Source organism: Aristolochia californica, unplaced genomic scaffold (assembly GCF_029961685.1).
Source record: "Aristolochia californica isolate CCGP_79_NKW_82.1479 unplaced genomic scaffold, dmAriCali1.0.hap1 SCAF_7, whole genome shotgun sequence".
In the NCBI taxonomy this organism is placed as follows: Eukaryota; Viridiplantae; Streptophyta; class Magnoliopsida; order Piperales; family Aristolochiaceae; genus Aristolochia; species Aristolochia californica.
In genome coordinates, this window is record NW_027182268.1 from 8,512,553 (window position 1) to 8,533,711 (window position 21,159).

At 39.1% G+C, this 21,159-nt stretch overlaps 1 protein-coding gene and 1 pseudogene across 1 annotated transcript; one reads left to right on the forward strand and one right to left on the reverse strand.

Moving 5' to 3' along the window:
* Window positions 1-4,123: 4,123 nt before the first annotated feature.
* Window positions 4,124-7,008, reverse strand: LOC137936549 (ADP,ATP carrier protein 1, mitochondrial-like; annotated as a pseudogene).
* An 8,675-nt stretch (window positions 7,009-15,683) lies between these two features.
* On the forward strand, window positions 15,684-19,467 carry LOC137936039 (WD repeat-containing protein 55-like). The gene is made up of 15 exons (XM_068780547.1): window positions 15,684-15,826; window positions 15,934-15,966; window positions 16,061-16,125; window positions 16,222-16,309; window positions 16,415-16,487; window positions 16,641-16,747; window positions 16,869-16,911; window positions 17,035-17,091; window positions 17,227-17,303; window positions 17,401-17,446; window positions 17,550-17,596; window positions 17,708-17,781; window positions 17,877-17,932; window positions 18,071-18,191; window positions 19,179-19,467. The coding sequence occupies exons 1-15, from the start codon at window positions 15,732-15,734 to the stop codon at window positions 19,241-19,243; spliced, it is 1,047 nt and encodes a 348-aa protein (XP_068636648.1). The 5' UTR covers window positions 15,684-15,731; the 3' UTR covers window positions 19,244-19,467.
* Window positions 19,468-21,159: the final 1,692 nt, after the last annotated feature.

Here is a 21,159-nt window from a genome sequence, read left to right on the forward strand (position 1 = left end):
GTATTGCTGAAAGGAGAAATCGAACCTTACTAGAGATGGTAAGATCTATGATGACACTTGCAAATTTGCCAATATCCTTTTGGGGCGAAGCATTATTGACAGCTACCTATATCTCAAATAGAGTGCCTTCAAAGTCGGTTGAGAAAACACCTTATGAGGTATGGTCAGGCAAAACTCCTAGTCTTAACCATTTTAAAGTATGGGGATGTGTTGCTCATGTTTTAAAACTTGATCCTAAGGACAAATTGAAGGCTAAGACTCGAAGATGTTTATTCGTTGGGTACTCTGAACATTCGAAAGGATATAGGTTATATGATCCTAAGGAGAAGGTGATTATTGAAAGTAGACATGTAAAATTCATTGAGGATAGATTTGATTGTGATGAAGATTTAGGTATGAAGTCTCACTTGGAAGAATGTGTTGAAATGTCTTCTTCTGAATCTCCTTCTAATATAGAGAATTCTACCCAAATGGATATTCGAAGAGGGACAAGAGAAAGAAAACCTAGTCAACTCTTATCATCTTCAGATTTTTATACCTATGCTGGAGAAACTTATGAAAGAACAAGGTTGAATGAAGATGTTACTGATCCTGACACTTACGAGGAAGCACTCCTTGATGTGGATTCCGACAAGTGGAAGTCGACAATGGAAGAAGAGATGGACTCTATGTATAAAAATGAAGTTTGGAAACTTGTTGATCCTCCTACATCGGTTAAGCCCATTAAGTGCAAGTGAATTTTTACAAGGAAGAGAAATGTTGAAGGTAAAGTTGAAAGATTCAAAGCTCGTCTTGTTGCCAAGGGTTTTACTCAACAATACGGGATTGATTATGATGAAACATTCTCTCCCGTTGCAAGAATACAGTCTATTCGAGCTCTCCTGGCATTGGTAGCATATTATGACTATGAGTTGTTCCAAATGGATGTTAAAACTGCTTTTCTAAATGGAAATTTGGATGAGAAGATTTATATGGAACAACCACGTGGATTTGTTAGATCTGGAACTGAAGCAAAAGTGTGTAGGTTGGACAAGTCTATTTACGGTTTGAAACAAGCCTCAAGATTATGGAACATCAAGTTCAATAAAGCAATTACAGCGTATGGTTTTACTCAGAATCCAGAAGATCACTGTGTTTATATAAAAACAGTGGGAGATCGCATTGCTTTTCTTACTTTATACGTAGATGATATTTTATTAGCCGGGAATGATATTCAGTTACTCCAAGGTATAAAGACATGGTTGTTTCAGACATTTGATATGAAAGACCTTGGGGACGCTTCTTATATTCTTGGCATTAAAATTCTACGGGATAGATCTTTGCGAAAATTGAGTTTGTCTCAAGAGAAGTATATCGACACTCTTCTGGATCGGTTTCACATGTCTAACTGTATACAAGGTAAAGTACCTTATGATAGCACTAAAAAGATGAGCCATGTGGATTGTCCTTCTCGCCTCAAAGATAAGTTGGACGAATCTAAGTATCCATACGCTTCTGCTGTGGGGAGTTTTATGTATGCTCTTTTATGTACAAGACCTGATCTTGCTTATGTTGTTGGGATTCTTAGCCGGTTTCAAGCTAATCCAGGTTTCACTCACTGGGAAGGGGTAAAATGGGTAATGCGCTATCTAAAAAGAACAAAGTCATATGCTTTGACTTATCAAGCGGACAAGTTGGAATTGGTTGGTTATTCCGACTTAGATTATCAAGGATGTGTTGATACCCGAAAATCTACTTCTGGTTTTATCTTTATGTTTGGAGGAGGTGCCATTTCTTGGAAAAGCAAGAAGCAAGATTGTGTCGCGCAATCAACCATGGAGGCAGAATATGTGGCTATGAACTTAGCTACAAGGGAAGTTGTCTATCTTCGCAAATTCTTGCGAAGTCTTCTAGTGGTAGACTGTGGAGCGACCTATTCCTCTCTTTTGTGATAATGAATCTGCTATTGCTATCACGAAAGATCCAAAGTGTCACTCCAAGGCTAAACATATCGAAGGAAAATACCACTACATACGAGACATGCTGAGGAAGGAGGAAGTTGTTCTTTATAAGATATCTTCTCCGGATAACTTAGTTGATCCACTAACCAAGTGTCTTCCCGTGACCAGTTTCACTTTCCATGTGGGGAACATGGGTTTGATTTGTGTATAATTGATGAGACCAAGTGGGAGAACATTGTTTTGTATGCATTGTGGTCTCAATGATTTGTAATACTATGTATGTCATGACATTATAATTTATATTCCATGGAATGATTTTGACAAAATGCATATGCTTTTGTGTGATAATATGAGTACTCAGTGTATGCCATGAGATTCAGCTTCCCTATTAGGTATGCACTTGTACGTGTATATATGAGGGTCTCAATAGGGAATGATGGTTGAGTCTCGAAATTGTCCAGGCCAATGGGACTGCATAGGCACAGTTTCCTTTACGGCTAATACTCATGCTGGTATAGAGCTTTAACCTGAGCTCCTCAGGTACTGAGTATGCTATGGACGGTGAGATGCCTTGATGTCCAGCTTTTTTTTATTAGGTATATACTTGTATGTATATACGGAAGGGTCTCAATAGGAAGGTTGGGTTGGATGTCTAAATTATTCAGGCCTATGGTACTGATTAGGCACAGTTACCTTAGTGGCTAATACTCGAACTGGTACAGAGCTTTACCCTGAGTTCAGGTCCGAGTATGCTATGAATGAAGACCGCTGAATTGGCAAATTTGACAAGTATGGATTTGGTTTATTCCCCAGCCTTGGATATCTAAGTTATATATTGTGTAGGCCCGGGTTAACTACACAAGTATATTAAAGTGTTTAAGGTAATGCCTATGGTCATGGTATGGTTTTATGTGTCAAAATTGATTTTTCAAGTTTTTTTTCGAAAATCAGAATTTGAAATGGATTTGAAACCAAGTGGGAGTTTGTTAGAATTATGGTTTCAAATAGATAATTTATAAAATAAAATTACCATGATATTAGAGGCATGGGGCCCACTTCTAGATGTTGTCATTGGATGTTCAGTACAGGGAATAATGGCCAGCACATCCCCCTGTAGAGGTAGATTAAATGGGTACATTGACTTAGTGGACACATCCCTTGGGACTAAGGAGATATGTCTCTCTTGAGGGGATGTATCCCTCCTGAGAGGATGTATCTCTTCTAAGAGGATGTATCCTTATGAAAAGTCATTAGTGCACCCTTTGAAAATCTATATAAACCTCTATGGTCTTACAAGTGAGGCTAAGGCTATTTGCACACCCAGTCTGGCTAAACGGGAGCAAGCTTATCACTTGTAAACGAAGTATAAAAGATTATCTTTTGCACTTCAAGTTCTGTTTATATTCTTCAAGATGAAAGGTACGCTCTCTTTATTCTTCTTATTTCAATTCTATGATATATGTATGGTTTTCATGATAATGGAATTATGTAGGATTTAATATCTATTTTCTATGATGTTTATATTATTATTAGACATCAAGTCTAACAATCTATATCTCCTGCATAATCACTACCAGTAAAGCGAATCAAATCTGATTTTTCTCCCTTCTTGTAGAGCAAACTAAAATCAATGGTTCCTTTTAAGTGCCGAAAGATCCTCTTAGCCGCTAGAAGATGCAACTCTGTCGGATTTTCCGTATATCTGCTAATGAGACTAACCAAATACATTATGTTTGGCCTTGTTGTTGTCAAATACATTAGGCTTCCCACAATTTGTTTGTAAAAAGTGTTATCGACCTTCTTTCCTTCATGATCTTTACTTAGCTTTAGAGCAAACTCTATTGGTGTACTCACAGAATTGCAATTCTTCATCTGAAACTTGTTTAAAATTTCTTGTACATATTTTTTTTGTGAAATACAGATACCAGCAGGAGTTTGCATCACTTTATGCCAAGAAAGTAATGCAACATTCCAAGATCAGTCATTTCAAACTCAATCATCATGGACTGTTTAAAGTTTTCAATCATGGCACTATCATCCCAAGTATAGATTAAATCATCCACATACAAACAAACAATAAGCCTTTTTCCTCCATCTTCAATTTTTATAAAAAATGTATACTGATATGGACATTTTTGAATGCCCTCCTTAGAAAAATATGCATCTATACAACTATACCAAATGTTATGGTCCCCTGATCTAACACAACAATTCGTACAGAAAAAGAAAAGAAAATAGAAAATCAAGCCAAAGGGAAGCTTGAAAACCCTCGAGCTCATTTAGGAGAACTCAAACCCTCTGTTTTAACCTAAATTCTGACTTCCCTCTTTTCATTCCATTCTCCCTCTAAATAGGGTTTATGTCCACAAGGTTCAAGAGAAAATTATAATTTTGCCCCTCCATGGCATTTAACTTGAAAAGTAAACTAAATGACTACGTAACTGACTCAGTCACAGTAATTGACTGAGCCATGGTGTCTTTGCCTGACTCAGCCCACTATTGGGTTCATAACATTACACCCCTCCTGAAGAACGAGTTTGTCCTCAAGGTTGGGGGTGGGAATGTGTGTCAAACGTTGCCACATCTCCCCAAGTAGCATCTGTTGCGGCTGTCATCCATCCAGTTCAAATACACGCTGTCATCCATCTTGTACCACTGCCCCTGAATATTCCTCCTATAGCAGACGTAGTTCCCAGAATTTACCCTATTGTTGAGCTGGCCAGTTGTTCCCGACGGCAAGCGTTGGACAGCAAGTGGCAGAACACTAGGGCCTTCCAAGCTGGTCAGCTACTGCTCGGCCTAGTCATAGGAGTTGCATCTACCATAGGGATGCTTGATTTCTCCTTCCAATTTTTTGTTAGAAGTAAAGTGTTGCAGTACTCCGAAGTCACCCTCATGATTGTTCTTTGATGTCCATGGAAGTAAGCTTTGTCTATTAGCTGCTTTGTTCTGCTCGCCAATCCCTCCAAGCTAAAAGGCAAATTCTTGGTGGTGATGTATATTAGAAGAAGCATGGTGCTGATTGGCCCTTTTCTGTGGATCATCTACACGCTCTGCATGTAGCTCAGTACCATGAGCAGACAAATTCACAGAAGATGCATCAAATATCAAAAGATCAACAACATCGGGCATTAAATTGTCCCAATCATATCCTGCCACTTCATCCTTAGCTTGCTTGAATTGACACACCTCCTGGAAGTTTACATCAATTTCAATTGCACTCTGTTTTTCTAGTGAACTACCTCGAACAAAGTGTACAAGGAACCCTGGAGTCTCAACCATGTCTATTATCAGTATCAGTTTCAATAGCATGGCAAAGTGTACCTCTACTATGGGGACTAATACAGTCATATTTTAAGGTCCTAGATAGCTTCACAGCTACACCAGATGTCATCATCATCCTTCTTCGAACAATATCAATTGGGTAGGAAGGCAACCCAGCACCGATTGTGATCCCCCAACCCAGACAGAAACTTGGGAAGAAACTATCTTGTAGCTCGCCAACCAGAACCACAGGCTTAAGGGTATCATACATTCCGAAGTAGAGTCCACGGTAAACAATAATTCCCACACGGGATGTTAAATCCACGATAATGACCAGCAATGCCATCTGATTTTAAGTGTCTTCTTGTAAACATCTATAAGACCCTTGAACTGCCTCTCACCTCCCTTCTTGGAAGCCTTGGCATCATTGGCTACACATCGAGCATAACCGAGTGAATAGACAAAAGAAGGGAAGAAGCACCAGTACATCCTCCCGATGCCCAGTTACCAACAACCCATTTCCAATATCCATCTCTATCTCTCTTGAAATTGAAGGGTCTCTGGAAATAATCCTGAAAGGTAAAGTTAAGGGCCTGGGTGGGAAAGTAACGGATAACATTTGCAGCATTTCCCTTCCACAAAGATACAACCCCCTCATCCTTGATTGTTCTTGCAAAGCAATCACCAATGTCCTTGTCGGGTTCAGAGAGCTTGCCAACTTTGAGTATTTCATCCTAATTCTGGATCAAGAGCTTCACCCGCTCAATTGGTACAACTGTTGTTTTTGAGACAGCAGCAGAAACACCAAACTTAATATCACAGTCACCGTCTGTTATAACAAGATTATCAAAGTTCAAGCCAATTCCCATCTCGAAGATATGCCCAGGCATAGTTGATGAAATATACAGCCTTTCAACTGGAATTCCACGGATCTTGATGAAAGGAACTGCACATACTCTTCTGCAACAACAAATTCGTCTCTTGGGCACGCCCGATGATTTCACCCACACCACCATCAGGGTCCTCGACCTATTGTGGCCATTTTCGACCAAAAATCATTGTACCGAAAGTGTCTTCTTCCGTCAAGGCTACCCGCTCCACGGCGAAATCAAATGTTTTGGGATTTGGTTCTTTCCTGTTCCCAGCACCGTTGTCGCCGAGAAGAACTACCCTCGGAAGCATTTCCCGACTGCGAATAGCTAAGGCATCTAGCCAGAATTTATCGTGAAGCTTCTCAACGCGGAAATTTCCAATTTCCCCGACTGCTGATTTCATTACTCTAGGCGTTGGCGCTGGATTTCCATGCTCAGAGGAGTTAGGTCGACCATATGTTGGACGGCCGTTCCCGATGGTTAACGGGGAGTCTCGGGAATTTTCGAGATAGGTAGGCGCTGGATTTCCACACTCGGAGGAGTTAGGTCCACCCTCTGCTGGATGGCCGTTCCTAATGGCGAACGGGAAGTCTCGGAAATTTTCAAGACAAAGGCCCCATGGTGGGTGCCATTCCCATTTTGCCAATGTTCAATCTATGCTGCAGTTGGCCTGTTCCCGACGACGAACAATAGCAAATTGAGGCTGAAGTTTCGAATAGGGTTGGCGCTCGTCGAACTGTTCCGACGGGCTTTTTGCCCCTGTCGTTACTTTTGGAGTGCCAGGCTCCCCCTGTTCGGAATTCCCGGCTTTGGATTGCGCCTCTAGAATTCCCTGCTCGGCGATTTGAGGTCAGTCGACGAACAGCAGCGACTGTTCATATTCGGCGACCTTCCTCTCTCGTTCTGAAAAAAAAAATTGACGCTTCACGAATTCCAATAACCTATTTTCCATTTTAATCACATACTCGTGTAGCATCATGAAATTTCTTTGTGAAGTACTGCGCATATATTTCATCGACAATTCGCTTATGGTTTCAGCTCCGATACAAATTTGATACAATTCTAGGATATAACACCGTGATTCGCATGAAAAAAATAAAATAAAATAGAAAATCAAAGCTTGAAAACCCTCTCGTGTGTAGGAGAACTTAAACCCTCTGTTTTAACCTAAATTCTGACTTCCCTCTTTTTATTCCATTCCCCCTCTAAATAGGGTTTATGTGTTAGAGTTTAACTTTCGCTTACCTAATAGATCGGTTTTTTGGATAGTATTGGCTAAGTGTTTGACATGGTGTCAGAGCCAAGTCTCACGTTCCGCGTTCGAATTCCAGAGGGCAACTGTAGAAACCCGGGAATGGTTGTTATAGTTTGGCCTTTTGCTACCTAATAGATCTGTCTTTTGTAGTATTGGCTAGGGGTTTAATATTATGTCCACAAGGTTTAAGAGAAAATTACAATTTTGCTCCTCCATTGCATTTAACTTTAAAAGTAAACTAAATGACTACGTAACTGACTCAGTCAGAGTAATTGACTCAGTCGTGGTATCTCTGCCTGACTCTGCCCACTATTGGGTTCATAACACCAAACTCATGGAGCTTGTTTTAATCCATAGAGTGTCCTTCTTAATTTATACACCTTAATCTCATATCCAAACTTTGCATAACCAAGAGCAAATAATTCTTTGTAATAAATGTCGAACTCTTGTTTGTAACCTTTAGCGACCAAGTGTGCCTTGTATTTGTCAACTTCACCACTCTCTTTCAACTTTGTCTTGTAGATCCCCACTTCACACCTATGGTCTTTTGCCCTTTTAGAAGCTTTGTCAACTCCCAAGTGTTGTTTTCTTTCAATGGCATCATATCAGCAAACAAGTCAGGACTCGCCCAAGCTTGGTGAGCATACCTAAAAATTCCTGATATGAGAATTTACCCTTCAAAACTTTATGTTGTTGAGGTTGTCATTAGACATGCTGTGGGCATTGTTTCATCGAATGCTTTCCAATGAGGATATCCTTCTCAGTTAGAATTTTCCCTTAACTTACAAGATCATTAAGTGGATTGTGATGAAAAATCTGAGGGGGCGATGATTGTTTGGAAAGTAGAAAACTTTTATATTGAAGAAGATATTAGTAAGAACTTAAATTCTTTTGGTGTTTCATTTGAGACCACAAAAATCCATAAGGAGCATCAAGTAATGGTTTCAAGGTGGAATATTGAAGCCATAGAGAATGATATAAATCTATTCCGGGAGTTGTTGTCTGAAATAGACAGGTTAGTCTCCTCTCAAAATTAGTTTTTAGTTGGTTGATGAATGTCTTATTTTGAGGAATTTCTCTCTCTCTCTCTCTCTCCCCCTCTTACATCTTGGTATTGCGTTGATCTCCTTTATATTTTTATTTTTCAATAAAATAGGGCAGCTTACACTAGCACGTTTATTAATGGCTCTTGATGAGTTGATGGTTCTATCCACCGACAGAAGGAGCCACTCTAAAGAGATTTTAGAGCTCTATAATGATTTGATGAAGCTAGATCCTATACATTCCAGATATTATATGGACGAGCACAAGTTACTTATACTAGAGCAGGTGAGTTGCAGTTCATGTTTGATATTCATTGCAAATTATTCTTGAATGTAGTTCCAATCTTGATTTTTTAATATATCATAAATGATTTGTGTTCTAGGTTTGATTGAACCTTGAATTGAACATGTTATGGATACACAACCTAAAAACCTTTCAACACCTAATGAAAGTCGGAAACTGAGTCCATTGTGCCAAATTGGTAAAACAACCTATTATCCCTGCTTTCCAATGTATTTTTTCTTTTTAAAAAATGTGGGTCCCAATGCTTGCAAATGACAATTCGTCAAAAATAAAACATGGCATGAAAGTGGTATTTGAGAGAGTAATTTATTACAATGCATCTGCCAGTAAAACATGTTAGTAAGATATTGGCCTGAAATAAGTAAATGTTGAAGTTGTATGCAGTTTAGTGAAAGAAATAATTAAGTAGAATCCTTCTTTAGTATGTGGGTAATACAAAGATTAAAAACAATGAAGATATTACAGTCTGACTTAAAGTTTAAAGGTAAAATTTGAAGGGCCAGAAGTAGGGGTTTCGGGTGTTAGGAGAAATAGCAAACAGAGAAAGAGAAAAAAAAAAATGACTTCTACACAGCCATTACTATATTCCAAATTAGGTTAGATTAATCAAAAGATGTTCTTTTTTATTTCGTATGATGCCTTTCATGGGCATTGATTTACCAGCTTTGGAAACCCTTTTTCTCACTTATTGTACGTATGATTGCTGCTCTAAGAAGAAGAAAATTGTACTCAGTTCTACTAAAAATAATCAAATACTTGTGTTGTAGCAATTTTTAACAGGAAGTAACTTGAAAACTGAAGTGATAACTTACTACATCTAGACTACCTAATCTAGAGAGAACTACCCATCTCATTTTCTCTAGGCAGTCAATTGCTTGAGCATGAGCACTTGTCCAGGTCCATTATTTGGGACAGCTAGAGATTGATTGTCTTCTTCTCTCTTTTTTAAAATTTATTATTATTATTTATTTATTTATATATTTATTTATTTTTTGAGAAAGGTGAAGTTTTATTCCAAAAACAAGGAATACAAACTTAGGTAGGGGTGCCTCTTACATTGAGATTGGAGAGCCACCCCTTGCTTAGCTAAAGGATGAGTCGTGTTGTTTGCTAATCGATGTACATGAGTCCTATAGTTAAAATTAGAAACTAGATTCATAATATCATAGAAGGGTTGTGAATGCCTCCCCGATGATTTGGCTTCCTTGGCACACCAGGTGACCAGAATGTTGGAGTTGCGTCAAATCCACTAGGGACCGCCAATTGATTTTTTGTTCAAGAAAATGCCTTGCTTGAGTCTTTGGAGTTCTATAGTAGTGGAGTTAGCATCATTGATTGGCCTTGAGTTGGAAGCCACTGTGACTCCCTCATACGTCTATGGCTTTCTGTGGCCATTCTCTGCCTGAGCAAACGATGCTTTCAATAAGGACAAGTGCATTGCAAGGTTTCCCCCCCTACCCATCCCATATCAAGGAATGACATGAACAAGACGGGATAAGCGTCGTAAAAAGGAAAAGGTGGTGAGGTAGACGAGGAGGGGAGTTCCACAATAGTAGAGTCAGCAACATCGGTTGCCCTGAGTAGGAAGCCATCTTGACTCTTGTTATCGTATTCAATTTAAGAATGTATTAGGAATTATAATAGTTTAAGTGGGAGGGGCATTATTGTAATTATCTTTGGCTTGTCACTTAAGAGACTATATATGTGCAACAGGAAGAAAACAAAAAAGACGATTTTACAAGAAAAGCTCTCGGGTTATTATCGATTTGGGAATTTACTGACATGGTATGGGAATTTACTGACATGGTATCAGAGCTGCGTTTCGAGATCATCGATGTCATCTGAGTAATCCTTCGACACTTTCGGTGCTCTCAAAGGTGGGTTATCTCCCCCCTCTTTCTCAATTCGTCGGTTCTCGATTCTAGGTTCTCGGTTCTCGGTTCTCAGTTTGCAGTGGATTTCAGAGGATCTTGCGGTGTCATCTGGATTTTGCAGTGGATTTCAGAGGTTCCTTACGAAGGTTTTGATCTTTGTGACTTTCGGTGCTTTCTATGCATTACCTTCTGGGAGCAGCACTGTTTCCATTGGAGCAGTACCTTCTCAATTCTCGATTCGGCATATATTAAGGGGGTAAGCGGCAATCGATTGGAATGGTGTTGGGGCGAGAGTGTCGCTTGGCTCTATTTCGAATTTTTTGTTTTTTGTTGCTGAGACATAGCAGAGGGCTTCGGCAGATATCAAGGTGAATTATTCTTCCTAGTTGGGAGAAAACAGGGTGATGAGACATTTTATCCTCAGTGGAATCAAGTTATATATATAATAGTTAAGCTATGAATTTTTTTTTGTGGATTTCTATCCAGAGAGGTTTCGGGGTTATTTGCATTTTATCTTGTCATCTGATAGGTTAGACTCGGTCCCTATTCATTTCATGGGTAAAAATTACACTCCCTGGGAATTTCAGTTTCGTTTATTTGTTATGGGAAAAGAGTTATGTGGTCATATAGAAGGGAGTGATCCCGCACCTCGAGAGGTCAAGGCTTTGTCCAAGTAGAAAGTCAAAGTTGCTAGGGTTATGACTTGGATCCTTGGCTCCGTTGAGCCTCACTTTGTTCTCAATCTGAGGCCTTATAAAAATGTGATTGACTTGTGGAATTACCTCAGCAAGGTTTACCATTAAGACAACACGGCTCGACGTTTTCAATTGGAGTATGAGATGGCTAATTTCACACAAGGAAGTCTCTCCATTGAGGAATATTTTTTTGGTTTTCAAAATCCGATTTTGACATTGCACGTTCTAATATGATGAATCGTCATCCTATACCATCTCTATATGCTTCTTTCAGTGAACTTCTCCGTGAGGAGCAACGTATAGTAACTCATGCTAGCATGGAACATCGGGCTAATGTTAGTGCCCCTGTTACTGTGGCTTATGCAGCACAGGGAAGGAATAAGGGTAGAGACATGCATGTTATTCAGTGCTTTAGTTGTAAAGCCTTTGGTCATATTGCTCGGGATTGCCATCAGAAGTTATGTAACTACTGCAAAAAACAATGTCATATCATCTTTGCCTGTCCCAATCAACATAAAAGGAAGCAGGGTACTGCTTATTATGCCTCTATTGGTGCCTCTAGTTCTGCTGCATTGTTTGCTGCCCCGCCGGTTGTTCCTATTCCTACCTCTACAGCCTTAGCAAACCCGAACATACTCACTCCTGAAATGGTAATTTTGGGCTCTCAGGTAATTATAAAGTTTCTTCTAAGCCAAGGTATTTTGACTCTGGAGCGTTTAACCATATGACCAATACTGTTGTTTCTCTTTCCAATATCAGAATTTATGATGGAAATCTGATAATTAACACCGTTGATGGCAGTTCTCTTCCTATCAGTGTTGTTGGTGATCTTTTCACTTCCTTAACTGATGTTTATGTATCTCTTGACCTCACCACAAATCTTATTTATGTTGGTCAATTGGTTGATAATAATTATAAAGTTTGTTTCTCTTGTTCTGGTTGTGTCGTGCGGGATCCAGTGTCAAAACGATGATCACGAAGGGGCCTAAAGTGGGACGACTCTTTCCTCTTAATGTATGTCCTTCCCCCATTATTCCTAGTTTTCCTTTACTTTCCTATGAATGTAATGTTGTTGGTTCTAAAACTAAGATGTGGCATAGACGTCTAGGCCACCCAAACTTTGATGTACTTCGTAAGTTCATTCTGGTTTATTGGGACATAAAATGTGATCTTTTATTGATCTTTCTTTTGAATGTCCATCATGCAAACTTGGCAAAAGTAAAGTTCTACTTTTTCCTCATCATGTATCTCATGCCTTACAGTGTTTCAATATTATTCATACTGATGTTTGGCGAATTGCACCTGTTGGTTCTCATGCGCATTACAAATACTTTGTTACTTTTATGATAACTGTAGTCGCTTTATTTGGGTTTATTTCCTACGGGCTAAGGTTAAAGTTTTTTTTATTATTTAAGTGTTTTCTTGCGCTTCTTGAGACTCAATTCTCTGCCAGCATCAAGGTCTTGCGTTCTGATTCAGGCGACGAATACATGTCTAATGATTTTCAGGACTTTCTTCAAAGCAAATGGATCGTCTCTCAACGTTCTTGTCCTTCAACACTGCAACAAAATGGTGTTGTTGAGAGGAAAAATCGACACCTTCTTGATGTAGAAAAAACTCTTTTACTTGAATCATCTGTTCTTCCTCGTTTTTTGTGTGAAGCGCTTTCTACTTCGGTTCATTTGATCAATCGCTTACCCTCTCCTACATTACATCATGTTTCTCTTTTTTTTTTAAGTTGTTTGGCCATTCTCCTTCATATTTTGATCTTCGAACATTTGGTTGTGTTTGTTTTGTGCATCTTCTTGCTCATGAACGACATAAACTTACAACTCAATATGTTAAGTGTGGTTTTCTTGGTTATGTCGTGTTTCTAGGAATGTGGTTTTCTTTGAAAATTAATAATTTTTTCCATCTCATGTTGGGCTACCATCTGCATCTTTATATCTTTTGCCTAGCTTTTATGATTCCCCGATAATTGTGGAAAGGTTCAATCCTGGTTTTGTGTATGGAAGACGTAGTCGACATGAGTCTGGTTCCACTTCCTCTTTGTCCCCCTCACGATCTTGACCTAGTGCCTACTCCTACTCCTGCTCCTTCCACCACTCTACATCGGTCTACTTGCCCTTCTCCTCTATTTTCAATCCCTCTTGCTACAAATAGGCTATGGAACATGAGTGTTGGCAAAATATAATGCAAACAGAACTTCAACCACTTAAGGAGAATCACACTTAGGATATTGTTCCTTGCCCCCCCTACAATCAAACCTCTTGTGAGTAAATGAGTTTTCTCTATAAAGCTTCGCTCTGATGGCTCTTTGGATTAGCACAAAGCTCGCCTAGTAGCTCTGGGCAACAAACAAGAATATGGGATTAATAATGAGGATATATTTGTTCATGTTGCCAAAATGACCACGGTTCGAACTATCTTAGCTATTGCTGCTTCCCAGACGTGGCAACTGAATCAGATGGATGTGAAGAACGTCTTTCTTCACGGTGATCTTCAAGAAGAGATCTACACGAAGCTTCCCTCTAGTATGACTACTTCTTCTCCTCATGATGTCTGTAAGCTAAGGCGTTCTCTATATGGACTCAAGCAAGCTCCCTGAGTTTGGTTTGAGAAGTTTCGTAGTACACTGCTTACCTTCAGGTTTACACAAAGTCAATATGATTCTTCGCTCTTCTTCTACAAATTTGCATCGGGTATAGTCCTTCTCTTGGTTTATGTGGATGATATTATCATTACTGGCACTGGCTATGGTTTGATTACTAAGGTTCAATAGTTGTTGCATGTCACTTTCCATATGAAAGATCTTGGCTAGCTCACATACTTCTTAGGACTGGAAGTACATCATCGGGCCAAAGGTATTTTCTTAAACCAGTATAAGTATATTCAAGATATTATTACCTTGGCTATTTTGGAGGATACTTCTTCTGTTGATACTCCTATGGAGGTAAATGTCAAATACAGGAAAGATGAAGGGGACCTTCTAGATGAGCCTACTCTCTATCGGCGCCTGGTTAGGAGTCTCATTTACTTGATCACTACTTGCCATGATATCTCCTATGTCGTTTGTCAAGTCAGTCACTTTATGTCTTCTCCTCGGTATTTTCATATTGTTGTAATTCAACGCATCATCCGCTATATTCAAAGTTCTCCTACTCATGGGTTATTCCTTCCTACAGGCTCATCTCTTCAACTTGTTGCTTATAGTGATGTTGATTGGGTTAGGTGTCTGGATACACGTCGATTTACTACAGGTTGGTGTATGTTTTTAGGTGATGCCTTAATTTCTTGGAGATGTAAGAAACAAGATCGTGTTTCTAAATCCTTTACTAAGGCCGAGTATCGTGCCATGCCTATTGCTTATTCTGAGATTGTATGGCTTCACAGTCTTCTTGAGGAACTAGAGTTCCTTCGTACTACTTCTACCCCTCTTCATGCTGATAACACTAGTGCTATTCAGATTGCCACCAATCCCCTTTTTCATGAACGCACTAAGCACATTGAGGTTGATTGTCATTCTATCTGAGATACCTTAGAAAGTCGGGTGATATCTCTTCCTTACATTTTTTCAAATATCCAAGTGGCCGATGTCTTCACCAAATCAATGACTCGACAGAGGTATCAATTTTTGGTTGGCAAATTGTTGTTGGTTGACTTACCAACAACAATTTGAGGGGAGATGTTATCATATTCAATTTAAGAATGTATTAGGAATTATAATAGTTTAAGTGGGGAGGGGCATTATTGTAATTATCTTTGGTTTGTCACTTAAGAGACTATATATGTGCAACGGGAAGAAAACAGAAAAGACTATTTTACGAGAAAAACTCTCGAGTTATTATCGATTTGGGAATTTATTGACAACTCCCTCATGCATCTATGAAACTTCCACCAATTCCAACTTGGGAAGGGTTCCGAGTGCACACCCATGAAAGTTGTCTTGGTTGTCGTTGACCTTGATAGCCCCTTCACCAATCCACCACTGCTGGTGTCTTCTTTCATGATTTCAGACTTTTGTCCTGAGTGAGCGGTTAACCCCTTGTTTAGTTGGCAAAAGCTTAATTTATAGTAGCTCAAGAGGTAACTATACCTATACCATGTTTGGCTTGAATTGCAGTAACTATGGAATCCATATGAGAATTTACAAAAGACAAATCTGACATAAAGTCATTGATTTTGTTATACCTGCCACTAATTTTTTGTTTAATTTACTGTATTGCAACCATATAGGTCCATTACCACAAAGTCTGGGCTCAAAGAAACGACCCAGACTCCACTTGGCTATAATATGTGCGATGGATGATATAGCTAAATTTAATTTGTGTTTGTACTTAGTTATTCAAAGGTGAAACAGTAAATTTTTAAAAATTCCCTACTGTTTTATGTGGCAGCACAAACCCCGATTACATCTGTGTAAGCTTTGCGATATATCTTCCGAGACCCTAGGGCTCACTGCTCTCTCGCGAAGAAGCCGGACAATGGAGGTTACTCTGGGAAAAATTCCGTTCGATCTCGATTTCCACCCATCCTCCTCTCTCGTCGCAGCAGGCCTCATAACCGGCGATCTTCACCTGTAACTTCTCCCACGCCGCTTCTTCTGCCTTTCGGTCACTCTTTTTTTTTAGTCAATTCAATGATGTTCTTCTTTTTATTTGTTGTTCAAAATTTCCCATGAAATAGGTATCGCTATGCGGAGGACTCACTGCCGCAGAGGTATAGTAGCATTTGTTCTGTCCTTTGATATGAACCTTCAATTCGTGTTGCCCTTGGGGTTTTACTTCAGATTTCTCCAATTTTTTTTATTTAGGTTGTTGAATGTTAATGCGCACGACGAATCTTGTAGAGCTGTTCGGTTTGTTGACTCTGGGCGAAGTACTTCTTTTATCTTCAATGTTGCTCTTACAAAACCATCAGTTTTCTGATGAGCTAATTGACTTTTTCCCCTTCTGGATGCATCCGCTTGTTTAGTTATTGCAACGGGTTCCCCTGACTGCTCAATTCTAGCAACCGACGTTGAAACTGGAAATACTGTTGCTCGTCGGGAAGATGCTCACGGGTACTTTTTTTCATCTGTTTTTTTTTCTTTCTTAATCTCTTTCATCCTCGCGTCCTTCTCAAGGCTATTCCTGAATATCTTCTAAGTCCATTTGCTTTGCTGAAGAGCTGCACTGTCTCGATTGATCAATTTGACGGAGACAACTTTCTGCTCGGGAGATGATGAGGGATGCATAAAGGTCCCTTTCTAGTTACTTCCCGTTTTCATTCTTGCTATCATTTTTTAGTATATTCCTTGGCTATCTGTTCTTATATATGACAAGCATCCGTATTTGATATCTTCTATCTATTGTTCTTCTAAACTTCTTATCCTTGGATACTTTCTCTGCAAGGTCTGGGATACTCGAAAACGCACGTGTTGCAACACTTTTAATGCACATGAAGAGTACGTATCAGATATGTGTTTTGTGTCTGGTTCTATGCAACTTCTAGGGACTAGGTAAGGATTTGGTATCATTTTTTTCCAGCCTCCCTCGTCTGTAGTTTTCTAATATTGATATAATTCAATCATGCATTGCTTTGAGTGTTGATAGTTCTAATTTGATAATCTTTTTTAACAGTGGAGATGGGACACTATCAGTTTGCAACCTTCGCAAAAATAAGGTGGTTTGCCATGTTGAAGTGGACTGTTATCTATTTGTGTTGCATTGTATTAGATAGGCTCAAATACTGCAATTTTTAGTGGGAATGCCTTATTGGTAAACCTTGATAATTTATTGATGGCAGGTCCAAAGTCGTTCTGAATTTTCTGAAGATGAACTTTTGTCTGTAGTCGTAATGAAGGTAATGTTCCTCAGGTTCTCCTGAATACATTTTAGTCTTTCAATGATGTTCAAAAAACATCATAGACATAATGTTGTTTCTGCCCAAAGTCAACATTCCAGTTGAACGGTACTCTTAAGGGTTCGTTGTGTACAGAATGGCCGAAAAGTTGTATGTGGAACTCAGACTGGAGCTCTGTTTCTTTACTCCTGGGGCTACTTCCAGGATTGGAGGTTAGCTGAGAGACTCTGATACATGCAAACCCATTACTGCTAATTATATGCCAGTAATTAGTGGAAAGAGCTAAAATATTACTCTCTTTTCTTCCAGTGACAGTTTCCGAGGTCCATCAACTTCAATTGATGCATTACTGAAGGTCAGCAAATTTATATTTAATTTCCTTGTCTTCAGTGTAAAAGGCCAGTAGAAAGAGGCTTGTTATGTTGTAGATGATTAAAATATGCACTTTCATGCGCTAGCTTGACGAAGATACACTGATTTCTGGGTCCGAGGACGGAGTCATCAGGTGATTCTTAGTTTTTGTTGTGTAATTAGTCTCTGGACTGTACTAGCTCCTCTATTTGCATCTTAGCGGTCTAAATATCTCTAAGCCAAACCTAGAACTTTCTGTATGTAGGTTGATGGGCATTCTACCAAACAGGATCATTCAGCCAATCGCTGAGCATTCAGAATACCCCGTTGAACGCCTTGGTATGTCTTAATCTACTCCCCTTGGCAATATGCAGTTTGTTTTCATAGCCTCATATTTGCTTTATGCAGCTCAACCTATTTTTTGGTTGCTACAGGTTTTTCTCATGATAGAAAATTTCTGGGAAGTATTTCGCATGACCAAATGCTAAAGGTTGGTAGCATTATTGTAGCCTAGTTATTCTTTCATTTTTTAAGATAATGCAACTCTTCAGATGCCTTAGATCATTTATTTCAGTTAGCAGCTTTTTATCATATACATTCATGTTTTTTTATTTTTGCGTTAGTGTAGCTGTGGAACTTAGAAGAGTTATTGGCAAGTAACCAGAATGCTTCTAAAAGCCAAGTGGCGGCTGCTGAGAGCGATGATGATGAGATGGATATGGATGTTAAGGCTTCATCATCTATGAAAGGTCAGTTCTTACATTGGGTTTCTATGGATTTTTCATCATCGCCATCCCTTACCCAGTATCTGTTGGGGTAATGTGAATAAATTCATTTCTACTGCTTTCATGTGTTACTTATTGGCACTTTACATGAATTAAGTCCTTTTTTGGGTTGTTCTTTGAAACACAATAAGGAGATCCATTAAAAAGACAAGATATATAAGACTTGCTAGGGAGTAAAATGGACAGTGAACAAAGCAAAAACAATTTAAAGCACTAAATTGTATAATACAATTTAGAGAAGAAAATTAATCAATTAGAAAGTGCTTCGCATGAGGTGTTGATGAGAGGTGCTGCCCGTTCCTAGTAATTGGCATGTAAATTTATACTTTTGAGGGGTGTGAATCTGAGTGACTCTGATGGGGCACAAATATTTCCCCTTGATTGGTCACACTGAAGGGATTTTTTTCTTTGAGACCTAGTTATAACTGTGACGGTGAAATATTTTTTCGTATTCTCACTCAAATTCTTAATATAAACCTTCGTCCCTTTGAGCAAGACTCGTGAGTCACAATGACCGAAAAGGGCAAAGAAAGCCAGATACTGCAGAGTCATAGACAGCTCACCGGCCCTAGTCAATCAAAGATTACCTCTGGAGCTGCTATGAGAGTTGAGCTTAAAGCTCATCTTAAGGAAGGGGTTTGACCAATCAAGGGAGGTAACTATTCTTTAGTTGAATAAGTATGTCACTGGCCACCATTTTTCTCTGATAACATAACTAGGCAAGTGCCCAAGATTTGTGGAATTTGCTGATCTAGAATAGCCTCAGCTGTTTATTATGGTCCTCCATTGTCTTCGGAGGAAAGAACTGCAATGTATGGGCCATGAAAAAGAAGAGAAAATGAACAAATCAAACCAATGGTTTGACAATAGTCAGCTAATGTAAAAATCCAGGATGTATATTAAGTTGATTCTTGACAACATGATGATTGTTTATCATATAAATTTTTCCAGGATCCAAGAGAAAGGCGGATGAAGCCTCCAACGCATCAACATCCAACTTTTTTGCAGACCTTTAAACGGCTCCAGACTCAATGGTTTGTTGGTGGATGTGGATATACCCAGTTTTGGAAAATTAGCGTTAGGATTTCAAAGAATCCTCTAGCACATGATCGATGAGGAAACGAAGAGATCGCTCTTTTGTTGCTTTTTATTTTTTCTTATTTAATGAAATACCGACTATGCAATCGTCCACTGATAATTCTCTATGAATTTATGCTTCTCTTTAGTAGAGCATGTTTTAGTTTCTTTTTCTGATACACTTTCACTAAAACCTGGGCAGCGAATTTGTGATAACAGAGCTCAGATTGAAAGTTTCATTGTTTCCATTGCAATGAGTCAAAGGTCATGGTAGTTTGTCACTGTATGTTCATTAAGGCGAGTATTTCAGATTTTCTACACATCCCGCCGTAAATATAACTTCCACCTCTTGTAACATGCCAGTTTTATATGTATCAAACATGGGAGAAAAGTGGTTAGATTCAATTTCAGTCAAGGTTGATTGTACTCAACTTTGTTCTCGTGGATACCATTAACTTGTTTAATTCAATTTTGGTGGTAAAAATGAAATTTGGGCACACTTCAGATTATATGGACTTAGTCTCATACTCTCTTAATTTTGCCTTCTTCCTCTCCCTCTCAAAGCCACGAGCAGTATTAACATAGCCATTCATGAAGGCTTTTCCATTATTGTGAGAGAATTTAATATCAAATCTCAAATTTTACTTTAATGTATGTTAACCGGATGACCCAATAGTTCATTTTCTGGTAATTTGTGGTCGGGGCGTACCCTGAATGGTTAATTGCACTGCTAATTTCTCTGTGCCCCCGTGTGGATGCGCATACAGATAGGGTTACTATTAGGGGTGCCATGGAATTGAGTTAAACTCGAACCTGCGAGTATATATTCAGTGAGCGGAGAAAGGCCCTAACATAGAGAAGAGAAGGAAAAAGATGCAGTGAGCGGAAAAAAGGCCCTAACCTAGAGAAGAGAAGCAAAAGAGAAGATCAGTGAGCAGGCTTGCAGGTTATGACGGAGAGATCAGTCCCCAGTTCCTCCTAAGCCCTAATATACTTTCTTTGGATCAAGTGATAGTGGGAGGTGAAGAAATCTTCCCTTCCTCTTGCTTTCAGTAATACCCCAACGAAAGAAAAAGGAAAAAGTAGTACTTTATTATCCCTAGTGCTTTCGTGTGATTCAGTTTGCCTGGACAAGATCTACTCTCCCCCTTCAAAGATGGATTGACTCATGTGTCCAAATTTATTTCGAATAAACAATAAACTTCATGCAGATGTGAATAAAGGTATCCTAACTCACTTTGTTCAACTAATGAAATTTATTCCTTAGATCTTAGCAAAGAATCCTACATGAACAAGTAAAAAGGTACGTCACCACCCATCTTTTTGTCAAAGTGATCTATGCTTTATCAAGAGGATAGGCTCTGCAAAGTCCATTTTTATATAGCGGTGGTGCCTCTATATAAGTCTTCAACAACTTCACACTAAAGAAGGGTTCTTTTGACATATCTAAAAGAGGGAAAAGAAGAATGATTCGTCAACACGTCTAGAAAGAGAGAGCAGAAGAATTTGGTGGATTACGTAAAAAGCTTCCGGGGCTGTGCCATTTCCCTAACACAAGCAACTGTAATGGAGTGGTTTCAGAGACTTACACGAATTTTTCCATTGATGGTATCGTTTCAGTTGGAAGAACTCCAGTCCAGATTGATTGGAAGATGTCTCCTCCCCGACATATTAAATGGGCAAGTGAAGAGCAGTTACAATTCCGATAACCCAGCAATGCTTTAGCAAGTAGGATCATATCACGTCTTAGCCTCATCATCAGTCGCCTAATTTGTCTTCTCAGATGGCAGCAGACCTTGTATAAATACTGGGTCTTCTCTCGTTCTATTCAAGTTCCTTAAGGAATCAGCTCAAA